The sequence below is a fragment of the Morone saxatilis genome, unplaced genomic scaffold (genome assembly GCF_004916995.1).
Source record: "Morone saxatilis isolate NCDOM2014 unplaced genomic scaffold, NCSU_SB_2.0 Contig18, whole genome shotgun sequence".
Lineage (NCBI taxonomy): Eukaryota > Metazoa > Chordata > Actinopteri > Moronidae > Morone > Morone saxatilis.
The window spans coordinates 24082843-24093610 of NW_023339740.1; the positions used below are offsets into that span (position 1 = coordinate 24082843).

The 10768-nt window shown below is 39.7% G+C and overlaps 1 protein-coding gene across 1 annotated transcript; it reads right to left on the reverse strand.

The window, feature by feature from the left end:
• Positions 1 to 415: 415 nt before the first annotated feature.
• draxin (dorsal inhibitory axon guidance protein) lies at positions 416 to 10508 on the reverse strand. The gene is made up of 6 exons (XM_035662213.1): positions 9993 to 10508; positions 8730 to 8950; positions 4586 to 4706; positions 3357 to 3449; positions 2822 to 2911; positions 416 to 1554 (listed from the first exon to the last, which is right to left on the reverse strand). Exons 1-6 carry the CDS (start codon positions 10486 to 10488, stop codon positions 1442 to 1444), a joined length of 1134 nt encoding a protein of 377 aa, XP_035518106.1. The 5' UTR covers positions 10489 to 10508; the 3' UTR covers positions 416 to 1441.
• Between the last annotated feature and the right edge of the window lie 260 nt (positions 10509 to 10768).

The window sequence follows — 10768 nt, forward strand, 5'->3', positions numbered from 1 at the left end:
TCAAGGGGAATCTGATCGAATCCCATACTGCTTATAGCTAATAAAGGCAATAAATAATAACAATAGTAACTATAGAAATAACCAATCTTCTTGCAGATCTTGTATGTTTATGTAGGTTGTATAGAACCATCAGTATGAAATTGACATTGTTTATAACCAGTAAAGAACTCCTTGTAATAGGTTTAACAAAAGCAGTATTTTGAATTTTACTTGTAATGCAGTATTTTCACATCATTGTATTGGTACTCAAACAAGACAGAAAGACACAGTGAGAAATTAACTTTTTTTTAGCAAATCTTGCAAAAGATTTGTTCAAGCCAAAATCACAGCGGAGACAATATCCTAGTAAGTTGTTTAATCATGAAAACAAAAAAGACAGAAAAACACAATATATAGACAAACATGTGTTTAAGTACAGTATAAATAAAACATATATTAATACATGTAAAAGGAAGGTCAAACAAGCATCTTTGTTTATCATTCTACTGTTAAGTACATTTGAAGTGGTGTCAATTTAACAAAAAGTTGTTGGCAATTCAAACACATTCATATTTACAATACAGGAGAGCAGACTGGGTTCAAATAGCATTTACAAATAATTTTTAGAAATAAAAAGTAGCAGAGAACTCCTACAGAAACCATTTCAAACTTATTTTAGTTCAATTTCTGTGAGTGATGGTTTACTCAGTTTGAATGATCCTAAAGCCGTGAACGCCTCCCATTTGAGAAACAGTAACTCAGAACTAAAAATGATTTGTAAACATAGTTTGACTCAGATCAGCAGGGCAGAGACAATCAGATGCAGGAAAGACTGTGAGAGAGATTTAAAAAGGGGTTTTCCAAAACTCACAAAATGTGTTTTTGCTCAAAATTGAACCAAACCAACAGCAAACACAGTGGTGTGAGCACATAAAAAATGATATGTCTACAGATTTCACTCAGCGATGTGTTTACAGGCAAGTGAATATTTAATACCAACTTAAAACAAATAAAAAACACACTCTCTAAAAAAAATGGGTCATTGTGGATTGAGTGAGTTTTGAAAAAAGCCCCTCTTCATGTTTTCTTTTAACAAACATGTACAATCCTGTAGCGATGCTGGAGTGACCAAAACTGAATTAGGACTGATGTATGGATTTAAACTGAACTAAATAAGTGCTTAAAGATGGTGACTTGCTGGATTAGAAGGTGTGGCTCATCCCACAATGCAACATTCAAACAAGGTTAGTCACCTGATATTTTGCTGACCAGATGGTGGCATTCAGACGCTTTACATTGTCGGATCAATTTGAAAAACCAGCAAGCCGTCACCTTTCAGCACATGGTCTGTTAGAAGTGTCATGTGATGTCTTGACTGTACTATCTACTCTGTCATGGGGTCATGTTTTCCTGTTCCTCCTCCTCCAAGTGTATCTCCTTGTCCTCCACCTCCTGCTCCTCCTCAGATAGTGATGAAGCCTCCTTGGTCGCTGCTGACCGACTCTGGTACCACACAGCGACCCCTCCTCCTGGTCACACGCCGCTTCCGGTGGAATTTAGCATAACAACGAAACCCTGGAAGGTCATAAAAAGCCTGTTATCTGAATTGCTTGAATAGATTTGGATGAGCTGTGAGATAAAGAAAGTTAAGGTGAATAAATAAGATGAACTGCCAGTGTTATATTAGGCTCACACTATCACTTTTATTTGAATTGATACTGACCCTGGAGTGATGTCTGCCACTAGAGCACAAAAAGTCAGTCAACGACTTTTAAAATCTTAATTATAAACAGGGAGGCTTGGGGAAACGGCTCAAATACACAACTGCACATAAAAAGACAAGCTGCTGCTATAAACTCATTATCGTCATATTTGTATGGTAAATATAAAACTAGAGCTGGTTAGCTTAGCTTAGCACAAAGACTGAAAACAGAAGTTCACTAATTAAGACATTATCTCATTTGTTTAATCTGTTAAAAAAACTAACTGTAAAACCTACAATTCTCTGATTTCTGGTGTGTTAGTGTTATGTCGATTCATATCAATCTAATCATTTAACTCTCAAAGTGAATAAACCTGTTTCCCAAAATGTTAAACCATCCCTTTAAGCAGTGACACGTGTTATGTGATACACCACACTGCAGCACTGTCACAACTCCAGCCAACTCCTGGTCACACAATCTCTGGTCTGCCCCTCCCTGCCACGTATTAACTCTCCTGTAATTTCAGATCCAGCCTGTATTATCCCTTCTTCTCACAATTCCCCATCACCTGACCTCCCCTGCCTACCTGCACACCTGGTCCCACTTTTCCTCATCATCCCTAGAGCGTATATACCAGCCATTTCCATTTATTTCTTGCCAGGTTGGCTATTGCGTTTCTGCCTTCGCTTTTAAGCATTCTGTTTTGCCTGCAGGAAGTCTTTTGGATGAGTTAGTCTGTTTTCATTTCCCTGGTTGGTTTTGACTTTGGCCTGTTTTTTGACCACAAGTAAACACAAACTTTTACCCATCCTGCTTGTCTTAAAGTCTCAAATTTTTGCACTCAAGTCCCAAATCAAGACAGGCAAGCCCTGTCGGTTCTTCTTTTTCGAATAACTTTTTAATCTTTGGAGTATTTTTTTTTTTTGAGTATTTTGAAGTCAAAAGGCTCAAGTCCAAGTTAACCCATGAGTCATTAGCGATAAAGTCCAAGTCAAGTTTCAAGTCTTTTTTTTTTAAAATTTGTCAAGTCTAAAGTCATTAAATTTGTCCACACCTCTGCTGAGTCGTACATCTGGGTTCAAACCTCTTCCTCTTCTGAGCCATTACATGCACAGTTTAAGCATGTTCTCCTCACTCACCTTCCTCACACATGCAGTCATCGTAGCATTTGTTGTTGAGGCCTCGGTTGTGAGGTTTACACTCATGTTGTCTCAAGTCACAACAAGAACCTTTAACAGAACAAGCACATTAAAAGAGAAAACGACTTAAAGTTGTATAAGAAATTATTTCTACAAGAAATTGCATGCTGATTATCACCTTAAAGGCCCTGAAAACGTATTTTCTCAATCAGTGTCTTACTATGAGTGATGAGGTTGAGTATGAGCTCGACATGTTCTGCCAAAGTTGGAGCAGTTTTAGTTATTTCGCTTCAAGTATTTCTGTATTTGTGTTTTTGCCTGTGCTTTTCCGAGTGATTTAAAGTATGCAGGGCTAAACAAGTGTCCAAGGCCTTTCAATCACAAAGAGGGCTACAAACCCAAAGGACAATATGCACTGTTGCAATTAAATTCTAAAAGTAGTCTGTCGAAAAAAAGATATAGAGAGATATTTTGTATTTTGGAGCATCACAGAGTTGTTTTTTGGTCCAGAGTGACATGTTTAATGTAGACTGACCTGGGAGACAGTCCAGGTGGTGGTCACACGGCTCGATGGCATCAGCGTCTACAGTCACATTTCCGTTGCTGAGGTTCTTACTCCGCCTCTTGTCTGCAGCAGGAAAAATAAACACTGTTCGATCCTAAAGACACCCGATCAATGCAGCCTCAACCAAACAGATCGATTGATTTGTCACTACAAAGCAACAATTTAATGTCAGTTTTTTTCTGGTGAAGCCATTTATATCTGTACATTCCGCCACAGTCCAACACAACACAGGCTTGATATGGGTTTAGTGTTAATCCCCCAAAAGGTGCACACACAGTGCATTAAGGAATTTATTGCTTCAATTGACAACATTTACCTTCAACACTGATTGGACAGCCACATAAAACATGGAAAAGTTTCCCTTGTTGTTTAAATGTTTAAAGGTGCTGCATACGACTTTCAGAACCATTAGATGTTGCACTAGAGCACCAGCATCTCAGACCAAAACAAATTAGCGATATGGCACACCAGACTCCACTGACAAAAGCAGTCATTGTACATAAAGCAAACGTTATTTAAACTGGACAGAAGCAAAATAAAACACATTGAAACCTCTTTGTTAAGTCTTTCTGCTGTTCCAAAAAACTGCAGTTTAGTCAAAATAAATGCTCAGTTCATTCATTAAATGTTCTGGATCTAATCATTGGGTACAAATACGTTTGGCAAAGTACGTCCAAAAGTGCTTGTTTTTGCCATTGACAGTTATTGTTGTTACTGTGTCTGACAAAATTAAGCAGTACGATTCCCTTTTTGTTTAAGCAGAAACAGCCAGTAAAGCGCTATCATGCTTAACTAAGATGGTGAACATGTCAAACGCTATACCTGGCACACATAAACACACTAGCATTGTTATTGTTAGCATGCTGATGCATTTTTCTCAAAGCACCAAAGCGTCCTCAGCTTCACAGAGTCAGAGTCTTGTCAATTAAAGGTGGGGTAAGTTATTCTAGAGAAATCCAATAACATGACATATACTTTGTAGGTATTCTCATAAGTCTCCTGTTACGATAACTAACAACTAGTGGGCATAGTGGGAGGTAAACCAAAATAAACTCACCTCTTGGAAGAGTTTGGTCATCTATTTTCAGATCAACTGTATCAAATAGTGAGCGGGGAAAGTGTTTTGATAGGGATTATGTGCGCCAAACCTGTTTTCAGATCACAACCTTTTTCAACCCCACATTCAGCAGATTACGAACCTTTCTTCCTGGAAGACGGCCAGGTATCCACAGGTTTCATGTCCTCGTAGTCTGTCCAATCAAAGAGCGCCATGTCCAACGTTGGCATCACCTCTCCTTGTCCTTTACCTCTTCCAGACCTCTGAAAAAAGAAACATAGAAGTGGTCTTGAAGTGACACATGACATTTTATGATTGACTCTACATTTCAGTGGGAACATTTGCATACCGGCTTAACTCATGTTCTATCGAAGAAATCTACACAGCTCAAACATGCTTATATGCAGATCACGTAATCCCAGCTACAATTAATCTGTTCTGCTGCCATGGTAATATTTGAAGCACCTTCCTTATATATGTATTCAAATACAAAAATAATTGTGTATTTAAAAGTAATCCTAAATGTGACACAATCCAGCATATGAGCTGCTGCAGAGAATACATTGGAGAGATCAATTCTGTCCCCTCAGATGAATGTCAGTTAGTGCAATTACACCCCAACAGCAGTAGATGACTGTGGTTTGATTTGTTGAGTGTGTTTTCTATCAGTAATGGAGGTAAACACATTGGACTGGTGTTGTGATGAGTAGCAGTGCGAGCTGCTTCATTGATTCATAAAATGCCCTCACAGAGTCAACAAAGATAGCAGCAGAGCTTTAAAAACCAATCGATTGGTTACAGAGAACATGACTGCTCAGTCTGGAATACAAATATATACCACAGCATTTGTATTGTCAATACATATACAATACATGTGGATTGAAACATACAGTTCATTACACACATCCAAAGACTTTATTTCTCAGCAGGCAACTAAATGCAGCCTGTGAGTCCTGTGTGGTTATTTTATTATTCCTGTAATGTGTGTGTGATTTTACATTATGTTTAAGTCAAGTAAACCACTACTTTTGGTAAAAGCTTGTTAAGGAGAAGTTGTTTTAAAAGTAATTTCTCCTTTACTCTCTAAGAGTATTTTTATATTATGAATTTATTCAGTACAGCATCAGACCAAAACGTCCTCCTACCTGAGCAACAACAAGGCTGTTTGCCTTCCAAAATGACCCATATGACTGTTACAAAAACAACTCATACAGTTTGTGCTTGGTTCAGGCAACTAAAAGAGCTAGATGAAGGTTAATGAAAGATCTAATGAAAGACTGTTGGTAGGATATAGGATGCAAATTGCTGTCTCTGATGTTAACGTCGGTGTACTTTTCTGCAGAGCCATACAATGTGAACAAAATAAAACCAAAGCTTTATTCTAAGAAATATAAAGCTAATGAAAACATTTGCATTCACCTTCAATTCAGGAAACCTTGGCCAAATTGTCAGCACACCAGATATTAAATCCAAAAATGGTAGATTGTCAAAACATTAGCCGAGTACATTCATGCTCCCAAAGAGAGAGAGAGACTCTTGCACTACTCTCAGGACAATTTTTGGCTCTTTCCCCAGCAGTAATAAGAGTAGAGTAAGAGTAATAAGCAGTAATAAAATAAGCCATAAGAATAGCCAAACCATCAGCACAGGACAGCTTTCATGCTGTGGGGCAAATTGAACGGTGCAGTCTGAGGCTGCTATTTTGAGCTTTAGATTTTAAGTCATTACAAACATATTGCACAGTGATTGCAATAATTTAAAGCTTACTGGCTACTCCAAACCCTTACCTCCAGTAAATGAAATGACTCAGTTTCATTTTGTAGCAGTCACACTTGCTGTATATTTACATATTTTTTTCATGTCTGTGTTTCAAGACAGTTTTCAAAGTAGGGATAAAGAAACAAAAAGATAATGAACAGTTTACATTTCTGATTGCTCCCCGAAGAGTTAAAGTCAGCGGTTGGATACCTTTGAGTCAATCTATAAATTCATGAGTGTCATGAATTCAAATATTCTACCTCAGTAAAATATCATTATTCAGATAAGTGTGTAATGACAAAACTCCCTGGTGGATTGTTCAGCCATAACTTTCTGCAATAAAAGCCATAAAAATGTTACCACTGTCATTTTCCTCATACGGAGGAAACAAAACAGAAATGTTAGATAATATAATTAAGTCAGCGGGACTTTGAAATGTCTCTTGAGGAATATTTGGTCCCTGAAAGACATCCATCAAAAACTAAGAATCAACCTCTTCATGGAAACAGATCCATACTTGTTTCCTTTCACCCTCTGCAAATGAGCCTATATGGAAATATCAATTAGATTAATTGCAGGGGGATACCTACTTCTGCTGCTCATTAAACCATCAACAGAAGATCGAACATTAATTAAGAAGCCTTGGCGCATGCATGTGCCACTGAACTAAGGTTCAGGAAAAGCTATCACTTTTTTCTTCTTTGGTCCAGTAATATCTGACTGCTCTAATAGCAATGACTGAGACATCTTGTAAACAGAATACCAAGCAAACTGACAATCCAGTCTGCGGACATTTAACATAGACACTGACCAGAGCCACGACGACTTCTTTTAAAACCTCACATGTCACTCTTGCAATAAATGTTTTTTTCTGAATGGAAGAGCAGAAAACATCAGAAAACACTCATGAGGGTTGTTTTGGAAGGCATCAACAAAGTAACTATTTTGTTCGTTGAAGGGCTTGTTGATTGCTACCACAAGTCTAATCAGTGTTACTGGATAAACACGGAGGGGCCCCATATACTTTATGTTGGAACAAAAATGCTTTTGTGGCTATGGTTTTGAACCTCCTTTGTAAGAAATCAGCCAAACTACAAATCAATAAGACTTGCTGAAAATGAGAAGGAATCAAGCATCTGGCCAGAGACCACAGATTTCTAGACTAACTATGGCTCATTTAAAGTGATTGTATATTCTGTTAATCAGTGAGAATCGTCCCTGTTAAATAAACTAATTAAATGAAAGCAAAAACACCTAGTATGTCTGTCAAAGTTCATCTCAAGTCACATTGTACAATGTCTACGGACTACAAGTTTAGTCAAAATCACTCAACTAGAGTTTTGATTGAAGACATTCGTTGTTCATCTGAAGCTTTTTCAATTTAAACTGTTGTCAGAATGCCAAAGGCAAAGATTTCCCGCTTCAGTATTTAGCGCCAAACATTTGTCCCCCCCAAAAAAACTTGAAAGTAGCAGAGGACTTTTATTTTTACAGTTTGCCTGAGAGCATTACTGCATTATATTCTATTATATTTTGAATTGTCACCTGACATTTCCACTATAAATTGATGCAGAAAAGGCAGAAATGTGCATACAAATTCCCCACATCCCCCACTTAATGTGTGCCCCAAAACTGCACTCCAGTGATTTGTTTTAACTTCCTCCAGACAAATTGTGCAGTCGTTCATATTATTTTATTGTGGTTAAACATCTTAATTTAAATATAACCTATTAGATTCTTCAAAAAGATCCAGCAACGTCTTTATTGTGTTGTCTTGAACCGCACACCTCAACAAAACAACTGTCAATCAAATAGCGGCGGTGATCCTGTAACTAAGGCACAAACGCCCTACAAGCTGTTGGGTGTTTGTAACAGCAGCTGTTACAAATGTAAAAGCTTTCACAAAGTGGGCACTGGCTCAATATCTATTGACATCAGGTACCATCTTGTCTTACAGAGTCTCATTTGTAACGGTTCCTGGACTAAAGGAAGCTGGGGAAAACACATGTGATGTTTTTTTCCTTTAAAGATGTTGTTTATGCATACTGTTGGAAGCGTCATGCTGGATGAATGTGACAGGTGGTGAGTGGTGCCCCACGCACTCCTGCAGATTTCTCAGTACCCACAGTCGGACACAATAAAGACTCTCCGTGCTCACATACATTTTGTTCTGCCACGCTTTCTAATAAAGGAACAGGAAAGTAGTTATAGAAAATGTGCTGCTGGAGTCTGAGCTGTGTGATTTTGATCCCAGAGGCGTAGTTTTATTATACAGAACACGGTCATATTCATCATATACACTGTGACCGAGAGCCAGTGAGTTTGTCCTGCTGGAGGATATTTTTCATAAGCAGCACTTTCAGGTTCACACTGTAGAGAGTGTCATTTCCAAGATGAGCTATGAGGTTTGCGGCAGCATAACGGCAGTAATGGGGCCCATTTTCGCTCTATTTCCCCTGCACACTAGGATCACACTGAGGCACAACAGACGTAGCCTTTAATAAGCACTTGGGTTTCGTTGGGGTTACCTGGGGTTTGGTGGAGGCCGGGGGCAGCGTTGGGGGATGCTCGTTCATCACCGTGGTAACCATGGAGGAGCCGGAGCCAAAGACGGCGGCAATGGGGGAGGGGGGTTCACTGGGCGGGGTCATGCTGAGGGAGGGGGAGGCGGCGGAGGAGGAGAAGGGAGGATCCTCGAACAGATCTCGGTCCTTAAACGCAGAGCTCAGCTCAGGCTCAGGAAGAAACCCTGGACGGACAGGATGGGCAGAAAGAGAAATTATTATACTGTATTGTGTACTGTCAATGTGTTATGAATACAGAATTTAACATTTTCTAACAAATGTGGAACCAGTTAACCAGTTGGCTTTAATTTTTTGTTCAAAATAATTCAAAATAATAATAATTTAACAAAACCTTAATAAAGAGATACTAAGTGGGAAGGTTATGTCCTGGGAACTCACCACAAGCTTCATTTAGTAGCTGATGTGGAGCTTTGGATTGTATCAAATGATCTTCCTCGGCTGGCTTTTACCAGGTTGTCATATGTTTACATTTCTGAGCAGTTTCAGGACTTCTGGCTTAAAAGATGATAATGTAAATCTAAAAGTCCATGGCAACCGGGCAGACTTCACATGCTGAGGAAGATTGTGTGATGTGATTCAAAGCTAAATGGACCTTGGTGAGATTGTTGTGTCAGCTACTCTTTCCACGGTCAAGAATGAGCTTTCAGTCGAAGATTTTGGTTCCATCTTTCATGGTTTTCTCTGACATTTCTGCCACCACTTCAGTAAAGTGGAGGAGTGGAAAGAATTTTTTTTGTGGTGCTCAAAGCATTGAACATTTGAAAAATTCAACAACAATAAGAACATCTTTTTCCAGAAACAAGACCTTGGTTACTCTGAATAATCCACAGACCTCGCTGTTAACGGTTTTCATTGGGACGTATTCTCTAGAAACTGCAATTAAAGCTCTTCACAGTGATGCCGGTGAATTATCTGGACTCACCATGTAGGATATTGTCTAAAGATGTTGCTAATAATCTTTTAAAATGAAATTTTATCAACGAGAGTACCATCAGATCTGTTTTATTCAAGTGTCCCAGTAAATCATGACTGTATGACAGTGAACCAGCATGCACAATCAAAGCAGCTTTTCCTATTATTGTTAAAATGTCCTCTGTGAAAAGGACCTATAGCTCCTTGTTGGTTGCCAACACTAGAAAACACTGCAGTTGTAGATCATTTGTTAGAAAGAGGATCTATGTTTTGTATCTGGATCAGTTTACTCACCTTTTCCATGCCGCCCCTTGTCACGCCGACTCCCTTGTCTCCTGTGTTCTAAATGGTGCCCATGCCCATTCCCGTGTCCATGCCCCCTTCCTTTGCGTGTCCCCAGAAGGTCGTTTTCCCGGGCCTGGGATGGACTCTTCATACTCATTCGAACTCTGTCTCTGTCCCTGCCCGGGCCCATCTCTAGTCTCACCGGGCTCAAACTCTCCAGGCCTGTCCCATCATCCTCAGGCCTGGCGAGGGGGTGCAGGGGCCTGTGGGAGAGCAGCCCGGCTCCACCCTTGGCAGCGCGGGGCCCCTGGCCCCCGTGCCCCACACGGTCCCTGCTGTAACGGTGGCCCTGTAGACCTTGCAGAGGGTGCTGTAGGTTGTTGCTGCCACCTGCTGAGGTCTGTGCCTGTCTCCTCTTGCCATGAGGGGCTCCGGGCTCGGCGCTGTGTGACAGTACCAGGGTGGCGAACAACAACGCCAGCAGAAGACTCCAGGAGAGAGCCATTGTCTGTAAAGCACAACGCCACCTGCTGGGAAGAGAGAAAACATTTCAATACTGCACACAACCCGAGCTATTTAGATTCAAACCACTGACGCTGAAACCTTACACAGATTTAAGTGGCACTTGATTGTTTGATTGTTTATAGAAGAATGTAGATGGAAGCTACTTTCTTTACAATTCATGGAGAAAAACCTTCAGGTGAGAGCACCTAAAGGTTTTCTTCCTACCTTCTTTAAGAGAGCTTAAAGAATTTGTTTAATTAAAATGTAAGTGTTTTTTTGTT

Bases quoted from the DNA above. Each gene is read 5' to 3' on its own strand.
- draxin (XM_035662213.1), bottom strand. From the start codon at position 10,488: ATGGCTCTCTCCTGGAGTCTTCTGCTGGCGTTGTTGTTCGCCACCCTG. The intron at 8,951-9,992 runs GTGAGTAAACTG...CTGTCCGTCCAG, and splicing joins CAAGGGGCGGCATGGAAAAG to GGTTTCTTCCTGAGCCTGAG. The intron at 4,707-8,729 runs GTAACCCCAACG...TTCTTTTTTCAG, and splicing joins CGGCCTCCACCAAACCCCAG to AGGTCTGGAAGAGGTAAAGG.